Source organism: Malus domestica, chromosome 11, assembly GCF_042453785.1.
Source record: "Malus domestica chromosome 11, GDT2T_hap1".
NCBI classification, from domain to species: Eukaryota; Viridiplantae; Streptophyta; class Magnoliopsida; order Rosales; family Rosaceae; genus Malus; species Malus domestica.
This window is the reverse complement of record NC_091671.1, coordinates 39040075-39059098: the sequence shown is the minus strand read 5'-3', so window position 1 is coordinate 39059098 and position 19024 is coordinate 39040075. Positions and strand designations below refer to the sequence as shown.

Below are 19024 nucleotides of genomic sequence, written 5' to 3'. Positions count from 1 at the left end.
AGCCGTGGGAACAATTTTTTTGCAACATAAAAGTAAGATTACTTACAATAAACATTTTTTTCGATCCTCGTAAAGTGAGGAGCTTCATTGGTTTGAGGTCCTCCTTTATAAAATTAAAAACAAGCAAATTAGATTAAATAAAGTGTTCCAATATCGGGGTGTCGTTTTAGGGATGGTCAAATCAATGGTCACTTTTCTCATACGGGTTTAAAAGAATAGGAGGCAGATTCTCTACCGCCCCACATCCGGTGTCCTCCTATGCTTTCTTGTTTGTATGGTCACGCTTAAGATACGTCAACATTTTATATTACTATTTATTTTTGTCTTATTATCTTTATAAAAAATAATATAAAATGTTGACGTGGCTTAACCGTGACCACACAAAACAGAAGAGCACAGGAGGGCAGAAAATCTACCTCCAAAAGAATAACCCACTTTATTGTGTAAAAATTTAGGAAAACTAACGAAGTCTTTAAAAAATTTAGTTTTAATCAAAAAGATAAATTAAAGATGTAAGTAAATAATATTATGAGTGACTTTTTAGGCTAAAAATATCTTTAACGTTAAAAATGAACAGTACCATAAGTGTTTCTTTAAATCTCTCCAAAAAATTTATTGGGACTCCACTGAATCTACTTAGTTTGGTCCTATATATGATCACAAAGTAACTTGTAAAAGTTTAATATAATTGTTTCCAAAAAAAAAAAGTTTAATATAATTTATAACACGGGTAACTAATTCATCATTAGGTTCCATTAAATAATTTTGTCTAGGGTTTTTGATTCGTAGAACTTTCTAGTTATGATGTAACATATATATGTGTGTGTGTGTCTGTGTCTGTGTCTGTGTCTGTGTCTGTAAACAAACTGCAGGATAGTGAGGATAAGTATATCAGATTGGTGCTATGAACAGATCTTTGGCACGCATTTGAAATGATTTGTCTAATCATACAATATATATGATCAGTATATAGGATAGGGTTTGCTAGCTTGGTTTCCACTAAGAGAAACTGAAAACGATTTATGTCATGCTTGATTAGTACATGCTAATAACAGTTTAAATCACTAGAGATCGACTAATAGTCTAATATACAGAAATATTCTCACGGTTCAAGATTTAAGGTTTATGACAACCAATCATGTATGTTACACATGCATTAACAACTAGAAGTCCACTTGCGCATGCGCATGGATTCTCAACTCATTATTATATAAGATAAATAGGTCAATTATATGCACTAAATAAATTATAAGAAATATTGTCAATAGTAATCATTCAAATGCATATGATATGAACTCAATTTGGAGCTTAATGTAGAGGTCGACTCTCAACCATGTGAGTTACACATGCATTAGTGGTTAAAAGTCATTTACTCTCACCTAGACTCTCCCACTCATTATTATGAAATATATATGGTCAATCACATACGAACACTGATAAATATATAGGGTTGTAAACATCTTACATGTCTTGTACTCATTTCACATCGATCGAGACCACCTGGTTTAAATCAGATCACACGCCCGGCCGGGACTTGAGGGATGATGGGATGAAGTTGAAAACAAAAAAAAGCAAAGCTTTTTAATCATCATGGATGAGAAACCTTTCTATATATACTGTATTAGTTCCATTCCAGACAGATATAGTTGCATCGACCATTAATTCATTGACACCCCATCGATCGACCAGTTAGATATAGTTGCATCGACCATTAGTTCATTGACACCCCATCGATCGACCATTAATTCATTGACACCCCATCGATCGATTAGTTTATTAGTGGCCAGATATCGAGTTGAAAATTGTTCAGAGTTGTTTCACATTTGTAAGGAACAAGATTTGTTATGTGTTTATATAATTTTGGATTACTCCTTATATTACCAATTAGTTTTATGGTGAAATCTCAATTTTATCATGGTATCAGAGCAGATTGTCCTTCGTGTGAAAGCCCAAGAGCCACACGTGCTTATGAGTCACCCACTTGTTGTAGCCCAAAGGCCACAAGTGCTCACGTATCACCTACTTGTTGTTCACGTGTAGGCTTGAAAATCAACCATACATGCGGGGTCGTGTTGAGAGTTGTCCCACATCGATGAGGAACAATATTTGCTATGTGTTTATATGGTCTTGGGCTACTCTCATATTACCAATTGATTTTATAGTGGAACCTCAGTTTCATCAAACAATATCGGTATTGTTGGAGTAGGCCCTTAGCCCGTCGACCTAAAAATTCTACATGGTATCAGAGCTAGGGGAAGGGCTCGTACTGCCACGTGATTGGGTGGGTCTTGTTGTCCATGTGTAGGCTTGAAAATCTGTCACATGTGCGGGGGCGTATCTTGTCCCACGTTGATGAGGGACAAGATTTGCTATGTACTTATATGGTCTTGGGCTACTCTCATATTGTCGATTGGTTTTATGATGGAACCTCAATTTCATCAGACAGTATCGGTGTTGTTGGAGTGAGCCCTCGATTCGTCGACATGAAAAATTTACATGGTATCAGAGTTAGAGGAAGGGCTTGTACTGCCACATGATTGGATGGGTCTCCTTTGGCCCTATGCTATGGGTGAGTCTCGACATGGATTCATGTAGGCCAAAGTTGCCACGTGATTGAGTGAGTCTCAGTTTGACCCCGCATGTTGGGTGAGCCCCAACTTGGCTCTACGTGATTGCCGATGCGGATCTTCACGTGTGACCCACAAAGTGGATCTCATGTGCAAGGACGTGTTGGAATCTCATTTATCCCACATCGGTCAAAGGGAAGGAGAAAAAGCAATTTATATAGAATTACTCTACTTTAATTAAAACCGAGACATTTTGTGATAAAATATCACACATGACGAATTGAGCAAGTAATAAAGTAAATATAAAATCAGTGTTGTTAAAGTGAACTATCGGCCAGTCGACCTAAATATCTACAAAAATGGCCTACGTAACTGCAAATTATTTGCTGCGGGTGGTGGCTGGCTCCTACCAACGTCACAGCTAGCATGCTAGCTCGGTCAAATACCAATAAAAAGGACTGCAATGATACTGTTGAAGCAGTGTGTAGGTAAAGGCGCCATTATTGGAGTATGACTAGCTAGCTCGACGTGCTCAAACGTCAAATAAAGCTTCATTTTGTACCCTTTGCAGAGATATATGTAGCCCTAGCTGACACGTTTCACGAAGATATTTTAAGTCAATCACGCTATAAGTTTTAGGATTTAGCTAGCTGGGTGAGGTTGAAGATTGTACTTGAGAATTGAGAGTACTTCAAGTCAGTAACGCAAATAGGGTTTTTGGGGAGATGCTGCTAAATGCATGGCTCGCGTGACGAGTGAACAGCTTGAAAAGAAACTTCAGTAGGCTACCCTGTAGACATATCGGATGGGATGAACTTGTCATCTAGTGAGACCAACATTGAGGGAGGTTCTCATATTTTTATGAGAAATGACTTATGACTAAGGTAATCGGAGTGTTCCTACCTACGTAGAGTTTTTCTCATATAATTAAGATATTGCCACAATGAAAACCCATTTCGGCATAGTTCTTTCTTGCAGGGAGATGAACTTATTATAGTCAATTGAAAATACCTTAGTTCTGTGCAAATGGGCTTAATTGTTGCAGAGGACCACATGATCCTACACCTGTAAATTAAAATTCAAAGGGGGGCATCAAGAAGTGCTTGGTATTTTGTCGTATGAACCTTTTATTTGGAGGACCACATTTTGCTGGCCAACTATCTGTTGTGGAATTTTTCAGGTCGACGGGCCGAGAGCTTACTCCAACAACACCGATACTATCCCCACTTAATCATCTGCACAATCCTTAAGTGTGGGGTTTTATCACAAAAGGTCTTAGTATTAGTTAGAGTGAGGTAATTCTATTTAAATTGCTTTGCTTTCCTTCCCCTAGCCGGTGTGGGACAAACAGGGGGCTCCAACATTTGTCACGCCTAGGGATGGGCAACGGTTATGGCGGGCGGGTAACCGTAGTTATTTACCCATAACCGTTTAAGCTTTTACCCGTATAACTGTTTACCCGTTGGGTATTTACATAAATGAGTATACCCATACTCATAACTGTTTATAAACGGTTAACCATATTCATAACCGCATACCCATTTACCTATAACTGCATACCCATTTAATCAACCCATTTACCCATTTACCCATTTTTAACCCCGTTTACTCTTTTTTTTTTCACCCGTCTACCTTTTTTTTAACAATTTGAAAATTAAAAAGAAATTTGTCATAATTTTTTTTAACAATTAAATACCGTTATAAATATATTTAACATGAATTTTTGTATTAACAACAATATTATTTATGAATATATGCGATGCCTCTCAATTATTTGATGGTCAATTTATTACAAGAATCATGCATGGTTGTAGGTTAATTAATATTTTTGTATACATACATACATACATACATACATACATATATATATGTATGTATGTAAGTACGTATCAGTCTGCTAATAAGCTAATTTGATAAATATTTGGATTTTCATTTAGAAACATATGTTCATCGATCCAAGCCATTTAATTGATTTCTAATTTTTGGGTCAAATATTTATTGAAAACTCAAGGCCAATTAAATATATATACGCATCAGTCGACAATAACATGTTTTTAAAAGATCAAGGTAATCATTATCTTGAATTGACCAAAGCTTCAAAAGACCCTAAAACAAAACTATCCAACACTCTAATACTTTAGCACATTCAATCACATATATTAAACATTGGCCCATTCTATCAATTATATTTTTCTCTTAAGTGAGGCATGTGTGTGTGTATATATATATTATATGGCCTTTTATAACCAAATATGTCTCGGGATACTAAACTTAGCTAGAACTAATTTTTTTTTTGTTTTACATATATTAAAATAAATGGTTAAATGGGTACCCGTTTATAACCACGGGTAATACTCATAACCGTCCATTTAAATTTCATAAATAAACGGTTATACCCATAACCGGTTATTTATCTAAACGGTTACCCATAACCGTAACCGTCAAAACTAAACGGACGGATAATCATGGTTACCTATAACCAATGGATATTTGTCTATCCCTAGTCACGCCCTTGACCATGCCTTTTACCACTCCTCCTGCAATTTAGTACCAGATACCCTTTATGCTTGAAAACTGAAAAATTGTTCTCAAGGTCCAGCATTGCTTTACTAGTTATTTGATCAATTTAAAATAAATTTAAAAAAAAAAATGTAAGCCAGGCTCAATGATGAGGATTGTTTTCGAGCGGAGGTGATGAAGAAGCTAGCCCTTATTGACAGAGTATGTTGAGCCATGAATCAGATTTTCCAAAGTGCATTGGGAGTTGGGAGGGTCTTCGCTTGTGTGCCAGACCGCGCCTGCGAAAACCCTCTCAATGCACCAGCTTTCTTTTCAGTTTGTTTTAGGTCCAGTAGGTTAAGATTAGGGCTGTGGATTGATGGAAGTGCCCAAAACTTTGTTTAGCGACGGTACTTGGGTAGAATTTTCAACCCAGACTAAAGAAAATGGCCAAAAGGTACAGCCCACTCTTGCCACCAGGTTGGGTATGGATACAGCATAAGGGATCTGATCTACATAAAACCGGTTTGGCAATTGGAACCCTTTTTTATTTGAACAAACGATATTTAGGTTGGATATTTATACAATGTATTCGGAGCTATGAGCATACAGTTGAACGTTTTTAATCACTTGAGTTAAAAACTCTTTGTGACCATTTATCTCATTAGTTTCGAGCTTTTAGTCTCAATGGGACTCGAATGATAAAGAACTTGAGGGCTTATAAGTTTGTCTCATCTTCTTGATGTGTGATTTTCTTTTTCATCTAATTTTTTTAGATTTTTCTTTTCGTTTGTAATTTGTCTTGCTGGATCTTACCTTATAAGTTTTATAGAGGAGTTTAGTCTTATGTGCAAACAATCTTTTTCTTGTATTTTCTTTTTCAAGAGAGGTACGGTCTATGTCCTCCCTCTCTTTCTTGTATGGAAAATACTAGGAAAACTAAATTTCTAAATCAAATGATGTGGATGCTAATAATTAGATTATTACTTAAGTGTTGATTAATGTGCTTATTTTTTATTGGTGACATATCATTTGGTTTGCAAATTTGGTTTAAAATTTTGAAATCTCTAGCATTATCCTGTAGTATTTTCTTTTACAAGATGCATAGGTGTATGTCCTCTCTCTTTTCTTGTATTTTATTTTTCTTATAGAAGGTTTTATATCCCGTATAATGCCAACAATGTGTTTTACTGGACCCTTTCGTACGTCTTGTCGCATGCAGCTCTTACCTGACAAATGTGGCACTCGAGCATGACCGTCTAGTATATAGTGTACGTGTAGTCGCACAATCACATGGAATAACGAATGAACTTTAGAATTTGTTATCTTATAGGAGCGAAATTCAATAGAGCTAACTTGAACTCAATTCCAATCTTGTTTAATCTTAATCACTAAACAATCCCTAAGATAACAATAATTAATTACATAATCCTAATTGGTAATTAGTACAATGTATGTGAAATCTGGACCGTTTTGTGTGTGTGTATATATATATATGTATATGTATATGTGTATATGTATGTGTATATGTATATGTGTATGATATTCAAATAGTACATTCCTCAAACATTTGTCTAATTATCTATTTCATATTTTGGTTTGGGAAATTGCAGGGCTGTTGCATACATTCCTCTCATAGATTCAGAGTCCTATCAGTTCCAGCTTCTGTTCTTACAGTAAGCCACAATTTCTAATTTCCTGTTGCCACACATCTAAAATTTTGTTATAAAGCTAACAAATCAAACATGGGTATGAATGTTATGTAGTCTGTAGCACGTCCAAATTCGACATTTAGTGCATTATGTAGTGTCCGCTTTTCGTTATGTTTAGGACTTATCTTAGTTTTGACATTTTTCGTGCTAACCCCTGTTGTTGAAAGATGAGGTGATCCTGTTTTGTGATTGACTTGTTTTTCGTTTCCAGCTTGGTGGAGCTTATCTTTATGGCTTGCCTGTTTGATTCGTTGCTGATTCTGTAGGTGCAACATTAGGTGCCACAGCTTCATTTTTCCTAGGAAGAACAGTGAGTCTCTTAGGCCATTAATTTTATCAGTTCTTCTGTATGTGTGCTTGGATGCGTACGCGTTTGTCATTTTTCCTTGGATTTGATAGCATATTGTCATTAACAGCTTTGTACGCTTACGCTTATCTTACCTTTTTATTTTGTGCAGATTGGAAGATCTTATGTCACTTCCAAACTCAAGAATTATCCAAAGTTTCAAGCTGTTGCTATTGCATTTCACAGATCTGGTTTCAAGGCATGAGTTCTGAACTTTTTTGGACATAGTATGCTGGGATGTGATATAATGTGTGGTTGGAAGAAAGGAAATTCTTGCAGTCATAGAGACCAATACCAATACCATTGACATATTATTTATTCAAAAGCGTGAGATGGGTAAATGTCATAGATGATTAATTGATTTCTAAGTAAAATTATATTTTAGAATTTGACAGAGCCGTATCCGTAGCACATAATAGTTAACTGAGGGTGATAAAACTGTACACATATGACCATGTGAGAGTTCTTATCTCATGTGAACTTAGAAACCCCTGCGTATATAGAGTAGTTTATCAAGGGAAAATTCCCCCCTTGCAATCTTGAGACCTTCTAAATAGTGTTAACTTCCTGTAGGACGAAGTTAAAGTGATGTGAGCCAATGTGGTGTAAGCGGGTTTTGCCCCCGCTTGCATTTGATTGCAGTATTAGTAAGTTTAAAATTATGTTAGTCGATGTATCTGTTACCTTTACCTTATATATAAACATTTTATCAAAAACTGATCTGAGCTAATATTTTTGCTTCTATGGTTTTCATTCTTCTTTTGGTGTTTGTCTAACAGACAGTTCTACTACTTCGGCTTGCTCCTTTGCTTCCATTTAACATGATGAACTACCTCATCTCGATGACTTCTGTTAATGTAGGGGACTATGTGCTGGCATCTTGGTTGGGGATGATGGTGTTCACTCACTTTATTTAAATACTGATTTAGCCTTGAAGATCATTTTTTTTTTTATCAGAGCTCATAATTTACTCATCTATCCAAATTTTAAATCCAAAAAGTTCAGCGCCTAGAGCAAATTGGTTTTAGAAACACAATTCTATTAGAGTACTTACAAAGTTTGCACTGGTCGCTTTTATATATTAGCCCATCATGTTTGCACTGGTGTATGTTAGTACAACACTTGAGAGCAAGTCGAGCGGGGGCTCGAGCCCGATGAACCAGTGTCATTTCTTACCCAATAGCCCCAACTCCTTGCTGCAGCCCATGCAAACAATTGGGTTGAAGGGGGTTCGAGTGAGAGGCTTGGCTTGAATCTGTGGCCCGAGAGTCTGAGATCAAATGATGCATGGTTGATGTCAGGATGACGTCAGCCACATTATAAAATTAATAAAAAATGTAAAAAAGCAATAATATTTTTTCTCAAATAGTATAACGAGACCGATTAAAAATCACATCCGAAATTTAAAATAAAATAATTTTTTTTTATTTTATAAAATAAAAAATATTAATATTTTATTGCATATTACTTCATTAAAGACAGTTACTATTCACTGGAGACTATTCAATAGGAAGTTGCCCTAGGGAGCCTTGATACGTTGGAGTTGCTCTGAGGACGTTTTAGACAATACAGACGGTTGGAATGAGGTTTCAACCACTCATTGGGTAAGTGCTACATGACCGTTAGAGCTCGAAAATTTTGTCAGGAGTGCAACACACTCAAAGTTCCTGATCTGCATGGAACTGCGTGACTACTGCATCCTTTCCGCTTCTTCAATTGATATCAGTATCCGCTCGTGGTTGCAGGTGTTTATCTCGAATTGTGAATTACATAATTTTCTTGCGGTTAACATGATATCTCATTCTTCGAACAGTATATTTTGTTTGAGAATGAGATCATTTCTTTTCCATTCGAGTATTCATTGCGAAATTTCGAGTTCCTTGGTGTTACTTGCACGGTGATTCTAAGGGTTTGCATTCCTAAAGTTGCAAAGGCTTCATATATTGGACAAAGCAGTGGCTGAACATGCTGACACATAGAAGGCATCTTGTCCCCTTCAACGCTACCCATCGTAGCAGATTCATCCTTGGATCTTCAGAAGCGTCTCATAGTCCGGATAGACTCAGAGCCCGTAAGATAGTATCATGAAAAGAAGCTGCAAATTCGATGTAAAATTTTCATCTCGTTTACGTATAGATGTGATAGTTTTGTTTAGGAATGAAGTGTAATTGTGCATAAGAGAAGAAGGTTTTCTTCTCTAGCATTCATGTACATTGTACAGCACCCGAAATGATTTGTTTTCAAATTTACACAGCAATAACAAGGTTCTCGAAGCTCACCAAACTCGTTGCAGTTTGCAAGTATTCACATCGATATATAAGTTGAACGGTCTTTTTTCTGCATCGACCAATTTGCTTTGATCCCATAAGCTTGGATCGAACGTTCGACGTGGTGCCCTGCAGCTTCCTTTTCCAGTTGAGTAGAGTATCTCTTAAATGTCTCTAGAGTAACAAGAGTCATGGTGATGCTCGCCACCCAAGCCCAACCCCGCCAAGCCGCCAGCCATCTCGCCGCAGGCAAACTCTCCTTCTCTCCGTCTCTCTGCCTTTGAGATAGATGCTACCTTGTCAATTATTTTCTATCCAAACTTTCACCAACGGGTCAGTATTAATGTGTTCATATTATGTGGTTGGACATGCCAAAGTGACGGTAGTTTGATGTCAAAATTTTCGTGAACTAGAACAGATCAAGTGTACCATGAGAAGCCACTTTAACAGCTTCAACCAATTAACAACGCAAAATAATTTTATTTTTTTACGTGACATCGCATGATTAGTTTAAAACGCGCTACTTTGGCGACCCAGCACACCCCTTGAGGTGCCACGTGCCCAGCAACAATTTAACAAGAGTTCCGAGTAAAATTGGATGGAAAGAGATTCTCTTCGGATCCCTTCCACCTAATCTACCAAATTTAGGGATTCAGACCATTAAAATTTGATCTAACGGCTAAAGTTATTATAACTTTTAAAGTGAGCCCCTCTTTGTAGCCGTTGGATCAAATTTTAATAATTCAGATCCTCGAATTTAACGGAATAGGAAGAAGAGTTCCGGCGAGGATCCTTTCCAAATTGGATTACCATGTGCCGTGTGGCATCTCCACAAAGTACAAGTATATTCTGGTGTGGGTTCTCTCCTTCCCACTCTTCCGTATTTGTTGCGTCCCTCTTATTTCTCAGCGCCTTTGAAAGGAACGTTTCGTCGCCCTTTATCTCTCTCATCTCTTTTCTCAAAATCTATCGCCGCAGAAAAAACCCAGAAGCCCAGAAGAAGAAGAAGAAGAATCAAAGCCGCAAGCTTTCAGATCAGATTTGCATCCAATCAATCATGGCGACTCCCGGCGTTCTCAACAGAGAAGACGGCTTTTTCCTCAACTCTCCAATCCTCGAACCTCTAAATGGTACCCCTCTGTCTCTCTCTCCTATTTTATGGAAACGATTTCTAGCTCGTAGTCTGTAAAGTTTCAGACTTTGGCCGTTTTGGTGATTTGGGTGGAGTGAAATACCGTTTGGGGATTTGATGGGATTTGATTAAATTTCTAGGTTTTTGTGTAAGTTTGATTACCCAGATAGTGGAATGATAGTATCCTTCAAGATTACTGTTTAGTCTTTGATTAGTTTTGTAAATTGATTGTTAATGTTGGAATGCTGGATTTTAAGTGGTGTTTTTGGACAGGAGAGAGTGTCAAATCCCGTGGAATGTCGATTGAGAAGAAGATTGAGCAGCTTGAGAGCATGGCTGGAACGGTACTATTGTTATTTGTTTTTATTGAGCATTGATTTAAATTGAATTGCGATTGTTATTGTGTGATAAAAATTGGTTGGATACAGAGTTAAACAATATTATCTACCCTTAGGGGAGGGGGGTGGGCTTGGCCTCACAATGGGCTAGGAATAATGTGGTTCAAATTTGCCTTTGGCGATAATCGAACCAAAGACCTCTCACTTACAAGTGAAAGCAATACCACTAGACGGTAGTACTAAGTGACAACTGATTACATTTAATTACATAAGGACTTAATACTGTTTTGTGAAGCTAGACGAATGTAGTGTGTATTGGTTAGCCAACAAATCTTATTTTGCTTTAATACTTTGTAAAAAAGTACGAGCTTGAAGAGCGATTAATTTTCTGCAAGCATGATAAATGATTCTTTGAATTCAATTCGTGTTATGACAATTCTTTTCTTCTGGCAGGTTAGCAACCGACGGTCTCGAAGATGGGTAAATGATCGGATTTTGTTGGAACTTGTTCCTCGTCTAAATGCAGAAGAAATCAGAGGCTTGTTTGCTCCACCACCTTGGGGTACTCATAGAATCTTCTCTTAATATAGCTGTTTGATGCGTAGTAAATTCTATTCTATATGCATTGCTTATCCACAAGTACAAATGTATTTATCATATGAAGAAACTGTTGGAAGTTCTGTGATTATTTGCACTCACCTACATTTACTCTACCTTGATATTTATGGTTACTGGCTTACTGCTTTTTGAAAGGATAGTGCTATTCACACACCCATTTTCACCTCCCAGACACCCTTGTTAATTTTTGGCCATTGATTTTCTTCAATTCATTCGATCTGACAGCCAAAAATTGAGAGGTGTGTATGGATAGCACTACCCTTTTGAAAAATCTCATATCAAAATTGGCTTTGGTTTGAATTACAGGTGATGATGTACCGCTGTCAGCATTTTGCATGACTAATGTGCGAGAGTGGGATACATTTAGGAATATAGACATGGATAAGCAGGTCCTTCATCCACTCTCTTCATCAAAAGCATGTTTCAATCTTTAATTTCCTGCAATCCAATGATTTCAGATGCCATTAAGTGTTGGTAGAATTTGAATTAAGAAAATTATCCTAGCAGTTATATGAATGCACAACTTTATTCAGATTAGCGTTTTAAATTGTGTCATACCATTTACGTAGCAAATAATGTGCCTCTATTTATTTATAACCAGTATGTATATCTGCATATGTCGTTATAGGATCATTTTAGAGGTTTCGGTGTTGCACGCCTTGACTCTAGCCTTCATTTCATTTTGACAGGCTAATGTGATTGATTCCATGAAGGGCCCAAGTGCAAAGAAGAAGAGTCCTGTTGATGCTGATAAAACGGCCGTCTTGAATGCATGGCGTAGGGTTGATTGTCGAACAAGAGAGGCACTTCGCCGTGGCGTCTTTGCAGAACTTGTTGAGTTCTATGAGGTAATTGTAATTCCTTATGTTGATCTCATATGGGTTCCTTTATTTGTCTAGACACTTTTTGTCATCACGCTTTTCTCTTCAGCATCTTTGGCATTCCGTTTTCCATATTCATCTTTCTCTAAATCAAATTGTAACCTGACAAAATCTTTTATTGTCATTGAGTATAAATTCCCTTCTCTTTTCAGGAGCGTGTACGGGCTTTTGTTACGGAGACTGAAGATGGAGATGGAGATGTTCTCATCCTGCAGGTCCAAGATCCTCTCCGTCGATTGTTGCTCCATGGTGTTTGTGAGGTACATTTTCTCATTTATCTTTTCGTATGTATTTTCAACCATTAATTCATGCCGGATCATGGAGCTGTGCATTGAGACATCCACTAAAAGTATTGCACGACGAGATTACCCATTCTGCACGTCATCAAAATCACTGTTGGAAGTAATCTAATATGCATAAACGGATGTTTGAAACAGTTCTACAACTTGGTCTCGGTGACGGTTGCTGAATCGGAGAATGGGGAGTCAACTAAGATGACCAAGATAACGAAGAAAAAAGGGCGTCCGATCGAACTTCCAAAGATCACTCTGTCCCATTTCTTGAAGATGAACAAACAAGGAATGTGGTGATCCCATCTCCATCTGGTTAATGTGTTAATAAAGTTGGGCATCATGTGTTGTATGTAACCTTGTGAATTACACCATGTAAATTACTCACTCACATTGCCCTGATCGTCTCCTACAACTAGTTCATTGATCTCTCTAGGGTTTGTACTCTGTAAAGATTATGTCAGAATGTACTATTTCCGTCGCTCAACGAATGAAGTTGATTACAAGAACTCGATTTTTCGCTTTGCGTGTCGTATTTTCAACAGCAAAACTGATTGGCGAAAGTAAAAGTGTTCATACAGTTTGAAACAATCATAAAAGGAATTAACGTGGCTTCTCGATGGATGATGATGATTTCCTCCTCAAAGTAATTTGTGATTGAATCACGGAATTTCATACTTACGGTTGGAACTGTTCTTATTATAAATAACTCTGTAATATAAAAAATCAATAAAAGATGAGATCGGCCACCTTGTCTCTTGCATCTTAGGTTTTAATCTTCATCTCGTGTTGGACTGTGATTTGTCAGCAAGGAAAGAAAGGTTCTTACACGTTATGTGCCTACTATTTTCCACATAAAAAACAAATCTTAGGATATGATATGAAGGAAGAAAAATGCCATACGTCTTGAGATGCCAACTGTTTTCCACATGGAATTCATTGTATCTGTTGGGCTACGGTTTGAAAATGCTTTAGCATTTCTACTTAAACGTGCTTTGTGATTTGCTTTTACCAAAAGCGCTTTTGTATTGAAACTCTTTACCCACCCGCGAAGAGTAATATATATATATATATATATATATATATATATATATATATAGAGAGAGAGAGAGAGAGAGAGAGAGAGAGAGAGAGAGAGAGAGCTACTTTCCAGGTCTTTGCTCCACAATCATTTCGATTTTCCATTCCAATTCCATGGCGAAGAAAGCTGTGAAATACTCTGTGGTACTCTCTCTCTCTCTCCCCCTCTCTCTCTCTCTCTTCTGTGTGTATGAATTGAATGTTTGAATTTGCTGGTTGCAGGTGGACGCGTTCACAGACTCGGCTTTCAAAGGGAACCCAGCAGCGGTTTGCTTGCTGGAGGAAGAAAGAGACGACCAGTGGTTACAAGCCGTGGCCGCCGAGTTCAACCTCTCCGAGACATGTTACTTGACTCGGCTCACTGAGTCTGACTCAACCCCTCGGTTCGGTGTCAGATGGTTCACTCCTTCCAATGAGGTATGAGCTCACCTCCCTTCAATTCAACGCTTTCCATTCATATCATATCTGTTCGTCTGGAGGAATATCCAGTGGGGACGTTTTCTGCCTAATGAGCACACAGCTTCGTGAGGTTGGCGCAGGTTGATATTGTTTGTCGGGCTTTTACTTATTGGCGGGTGGGCTGTAAGAGAAGGACATAATTAATTCTGAAAGGTGCCTTTGTAGGGCCTTAGGTGTAGCCCTTGAGGCTCGTAATCAAAATTAACTTTAAGTGTTCAGGTGTGCCACTGCCATCTTTAGCATAACAGATGTAAAACAGATGTTCAGTTGTTTGATTATATATGCCCGAAAGACCAAGTTAATTCTGATAGGTGCTTTTGTGGGACCTTAGGTGTAGGCCTTAAGGCTTCTAACTAGAACTAACCAAGTACTCGAACATATATTGGTTGTTTCATTGTTGCGGAAGTATCACAACCGTTATAATTTAATCGCTCGAGCCTGCAGAGCAGAATGAACTCAGATAGGTGCCTTTGTCAGGCCTTAGGTATAGGCCTTGGGGTTTCCCATCAGAATTAATTCTATTCTCAAGCGTTCTGTGGTAATCATGATATAACAGAAGTAAAACTAAGAAAATAGGCTAATTACTTGCGCCCTAAGTAACTTCGGACTTCTTGTTATCAAGGACTGTCGTGGATGGGTTAAGTCCACATAAAGTTTTTTTTATGCCTTGAGACCAAGGACTTTTAATTGATCAATCTTGTCTGCCCGAATGGTTAGAACTTAGAAGTCTTTTAATCATAAACTGGCTAGAAATAACTTGGATGCAGATGGAAATATACATTATATTACTAGATTTATGAATGAAAAGACTAAAACAAAGGAGTTCGGGCAAGGCTGATCATTTTGCAACTTCCTCTCTTTGTGATTTACAAAGGGTTTGAGGCCTAGAAGGGGAGATTGGGAGATGAGTTTATAAGAGAGAATCGATATTACAACAAGATTTAAATAAGGTAGCAGAGCTTTTACAAAGGCTTTTCTGGTGAAGGTTGATCCCGAAAAGGATGAAGGTTTGGTGCTGACTACAGCTTCGTATGTAAATCTGGCTTGAGCAGAGTTTGTGTATTTGTTTGTTTGATTGAGTGTCCTTATCTTTGATTTTTCTTTCTCCTTTTATAGACGATTTGGCTTGGCTGCCTGCAGTATTAATCTTGCCTGAATGCCTCTGAAGGGTAGTGACTCATCAACTTTTTACTTGTCCTGCCATTGTAAAGTACTTTTGGGCTGAGTAGCTGGCTAGTCTACACCACTTGACCTTTAGGTAGGTGAGCAGGTGACTTGAGTGATCTGCACTTAGTCGGGAAAAAGGCCTTTTCCGTCTTATGGGCTTTGGCTGAGCCTCGGGCTTCCTTTCTTCTAGACCTCCTTTTGGGCTAACTCCCTTTTAAGCCCAAAGTTCAAGTTTTAACCCAAACAATATCTTTACACGTTCCTTGGTTTCCAAGTGTTCAACTTTTATCTGGGTCGATATGGAATCCACCAAAAGATTTGAGTGTATCGAAAACAGCCAGGAACTTTAAATTTGTTCTCTTTAGGCTTTTAGCATACGAGTTTATTTGAAAGTGTAACTGGGTAGTTAAAGCAGTTGGAAAAGTGCTTTTGGGTTGTAAAAGCACTTGGATTTTATTAAAATTTGGACGTGCTTCTACTAATTGCGCTTTGAGCAAAAAGGTTTATGAGTGGAAGTGTTTTCTAGATAAGCATTTCAAACGGGCTTTTAACTCAATTTTCTTTAAATTAGATATTTAGAAATTCTTAAATCTTAATCTTAACCAATGTATGAAGCAGAAAGTTCAAAATTGTTGATCTTTAGAGTTTCCTTGGTTTCAAGTGTTTAACTTTTAAATGCACACGCTAACAAGGTTGAAATTTTAAATTTACCCCAAAGTTTGATTTATTAGAAAGTAAAAATAGAAAACTTCATTTTAATCCCTAAATAAGATTGCTTTTTCAATAATACCGTATGTAAGATTAAAAACTAAAAATAGTCCTTCATGTCAGATTATAGTGTTCCATGTCACATTTAATCATTTTTTAATAAATTTATTGCATTTTTAGTTTCCCTATTTACCCTTATTACTCTCTTAAAACCAATTAAAGAAACAATTATATAATTAATTTTTCAAGAATGCTTAATTAACTAGATCCATAATTAACATGTTTGTTATAACATAAATCTCCATGTGTTATTCCTATCAAAGAACCCAGAAAACTTAGAAACCATGATCAAACAAAAAAAGCCATAAAACTTACAGACCAAAAATCTCGTTGTATTCGGAAGAAAGAAGAAAAAAGGGGCTTTTAGATGCCAAATTGACAGTGAATCCAGAGATAAATGAAAAAAAAAAAATACAAATTGAGAAAATAGAATGTGAAATCACAACTTAATTGACCGTACCAAATTAATCGGACATACACTATATAGTACCTAACCGACTATACTGAATGGATAAGACCTAATTGATAGTACCTAAATGATTAAGGTGCATTCATATAGGTACTATGATTTAGGTGCATTCATATAGGTACCATGATTTAGGTGCATTCATATAGGTACCATGGTTTAGGTGCATTCATATAAGTACCATGGTTTATGTGCATTTGACTTGGTACTATGATTTATGTGCATTCGACTAGGTTATATGATTTAAGTACATTAGGACATGGTTTAAGTGCATTCGATTATGTAAAATATATGATTTGGCTATTTATATTTCCTCTATGCTTTGAATGGTGATAATGAATAATTTGAATTAGGTATTTGTTAATTCTTGTAACGTATCACTAATATTTTTTGAATTATGTTTATCATTTTAGAAAGTCAGACAATAATCAATGCCAAAAAATATAGAGCAAATTAAAATCAAATATTTAATAGGAGCATTATAGGAACCAAAAAAATGCATTAAATATTTAAAAACAAGAAAATATAAATTTTAATATTTATGCTGACATGAAAATTTAGTCAAAGGACTATAATGAATATATAATCTAACATAAGGTTTTAATTGAATTTCAATCTTTATCAAGGATTAAAATGGAGAAACCCCAAGTAAAAATGGTTCCTTTTTGGCATATGGATTTATTTAAAACTGGTTCCTAAAGACGCTTTCTAACAACGTTTGATGGAAAAAGTTGAAATTGCCTATGGGTTGAACAAAAAACACTTGGAAGAGGTTTTATTTAAAAAAAAAAGTTGGACGTGCTTCTAATAATAATGCTTATGAGCATAAGTACTTTCTAGAAAAGCATCTCCAAACGAGCCCTCACTCAGGTTTCTCTAAATTTTGATGTGATTATGTGGCACTCGACTGAATTGGTATTGCCAACGTCTTGATTTTGTCACCAGTGTATGAAGTAGCATATGCTTTCTCAATTGATCTTGAAAATTTGATTGCCTTTTGTGGAGGTTGAGCTTTGTGGTCATGCAACATTAGCAGCTGCATACACTCTCTTTAACTCTGGTTTGGTAAAGTCCGACATTGTTGAGTTTGCCACATTATCGGGAATCCTAAAAGCTAAAAAGGTTCCAGATGCTAAGACAGCCAACGGTTTGAATACTCACAATGGGGAAGCACAAGAGTCCTATTTTGTTGAACTGAATTTTCCTGCCGACCCGTCTAATGAATTCAACTCTGGTGATGTTTCGGTAATCTCTAAGGCCTTAGATGGTGCTTCTATGGTTGAAATAAGGAGGACAACTGTCACAGATGATTTACTTGTAAGTTCTACAATCCTTCCAGAAACCTACCTTTTCAATTCCCTATTATGCTTTTGATTGATAGAAACATAAAAAACAGCGGAAAAACTTTTTATTTTATTGGATTGCCTGTGCAGTCTAGCATGCACTCTAAAGTGATACTGGTTTCATTTTTCAAGGTTGTGCTTCCATCAGCAAAAGCTGTCACAGATTTACAGCCGCAGTTTGATGCAATTCGACAATGTCCAGGGTCTAGCGGAGTGATCATTACGGGGATTGCTCCTCCGGAATCAGGATATGATTTTTACAGTAGATACTTTTGTCCCAAACATGGGATTGATGAGGTAAGCAGCTTGCATTGTTCTCTCAGCAAGTTTCTCTCAAGTGCCTGATACCTGGTGCCAACTGTGTTGCTATGTTAGATGAGGAGATTATGTATCTGCATCAATAAGCCTTTCCCTTTTTCTATTTTTTTTTTCTTCTGCTAAAGTGGATTTAAAACATTTGGATAACCTGATTGGCCTTTTCCTGTGTCTTTCTTTTCCACACGATCTTTGTCAGTTTCATTATTCTAAGCTAAAGTATTGGAATATATCTGACATAACCTGCTAACATGGATTTAAACCATTTGTTACATAAGTCTGAATACTGCTAACTGTTGTGTCAGGATCCCGTTACTGGGAGCGCACATTGTGCCCTTGCATCATACTGGTGCAAAAAACTTGGAAAGTCTGATGTTTTTGCTTATCAGGCACTCTCTCTCTCTCTCTCTCGCTCTCTCTCTCTGTGGTATTATAAATCTCAATCCCCTCATACGTTGATGTTTACTTTCAGGCATCACCTCGAGGGGGAGCAATAAACGTTCATCTAGATGAGCAAAATCAAAGGGCACTGCTGCGAGGAAAAGCTGTTATGGTGATGGAAGGAACTGTTTTAGCTTGAAGTTGGAGTTATTTTTACCTTGAAGTATAAACATTTGAAATAAATGACTCAATTTTATGGGGAAAGAACCATTATATTTGAATTAAATAAATTTGAGCAAATTAGTTAGGTGTGCCTTTATTTTTCATTTCAAAATTTGTATCCCGAGTTCTTCATCTTGGCATCTTGAAAGGTGCTACTGCTGCTCAACTTTCTT

At 36.9% G+C, this 19024-nt stretch overlaps 4 protein-coding genes across 5 annotated transcripts in view; all 4 read left to right on the top strand.

The window, feature by feature from the left end:
* Window positions 1–5300: 5300 nt before the first annotated feature.
* On the top strand, window positions 5301–9680 carry LOC103449058 (uncharacterized). Its single transcript, XM_008388332.2, is given in 9 exon segments — window positions 5301–5402; window positions 6680–6742; window positions 6990–7088; window positions 7237–7323; window positions 7904–8020; window positions 8210–8261; window positions 8688–8732; window positions 8996–9195; window positions 9570–9680. Coding segments are annotated over 9 exon segments (876 nt in total).
* Window positions 9681–10067: 387 nt separating this feature from the next.
* LOC103449026 (uncharacterized) lies at window positions 10068–13159 on the top strand. The gene is made up of 7 exons (XM_070807403.1): window positions 10068–10521; window positions 10797–10867; window positions 11315–11423; window positions 11786–11868; window positions 12169–12327; window positions 12513–12620; window positions 12798–13159. The coding sequence occupies exons 1-7, from the start codon at window positions 10203–10205 to the stop codon at window positions 12948–12950; spliced, it is 1002 nt and encodes a 333-aa protein (XP_070663504.1). The 5' UTR covers window positions 10068–10202; the 3' UTR covers window positions 12951–13159.
* Window positions 13160–13678: 519 nt separating this feature from the next.
* LOC139189127 (uncharacterized) lies at window positions 13679–18932 on the top strand. Of its 2 annotated transcripts, XM_070807401.1 has the most exons (6): window positions 13679–13874; window positions 13953–14147; window positions 17596–17907; window positions 18066–18230; window positions 18554–18637; window positions 18721–18932. In XM_070807401.1, exons 1-6 carry the CDS (start codon window positions 13845–13847, stop codon window positions 18826–18828), a joined length of 894 nt encoding a protein of 297 aa, XP_070663502.1. In that variant the 5' UTR covers window positions 13679–13844; the 3' UTR covers window positions 18829–18932. The 2 variants fall into 2 exon arrangements, with proteins under 2 accessions (XP_070663502.1, XP_070663503.1); XM_070807402.1 differs by lacking the exon at window positions 18554–18637 and having other exon boundaries at window positions 13693–13874.
* LOC103449022 (uncharacterized) overlaps window positions 13965–19024 on the top strand; it is a 39443-nt gene continuing 34383 nt past the window's right edge. Inside the window, exon 1 of the mRNA XM_029089189.2 lies at window positions 13965–13984. The gene's annotated coding sequence lies outside the window, so the exon portion shown is untranslated. The remainder of the gene's footprint in view (window positions 13985–19024) is intronic.

Coding starts and splice junctions, on each gene's coding strand:
- LOC139189127 (XM_070807401.1), top strand. CDS start 13,845: ATGGCGAAGAAAGCTGTGAAATACTCTGTG. Junction 13,875..13,952: donor AAGCTGTGAAATACTCTGTG/GTACTCTCTCTC, acceptor TGCTGGTTGCAG/GTGGACGCGTTCACAGACTC. Junction 18,231..18,553: donor CCAAACATGGGATTGATGAG/GTAAGCAGCTTG, acceptor CTGTTGTGTCAG/GATCCCGTTACTGGGAGCGC.
- LOC103449026 (XM_070807403.1), top strand. CDS start 10,203: ATGTGCCGTGTGGCATCTCCACAAAGTACAAGTATATTCTGGTGTGGG. Junction 10,522..10,796: donor AATCCTCGAACCTCTAAATG/GTACCCCTCTGT, acceptor GTTTTTGGACAG/GAGAGAGTGTCAAATCCCGT. Junction 12,621..12,797: donor TGCTCCATGGTGTTTGTGAG/GTACATTTTCTC, acceptor TGTTTGAAACAG/TTCTACAACTTGGTCTCGGT.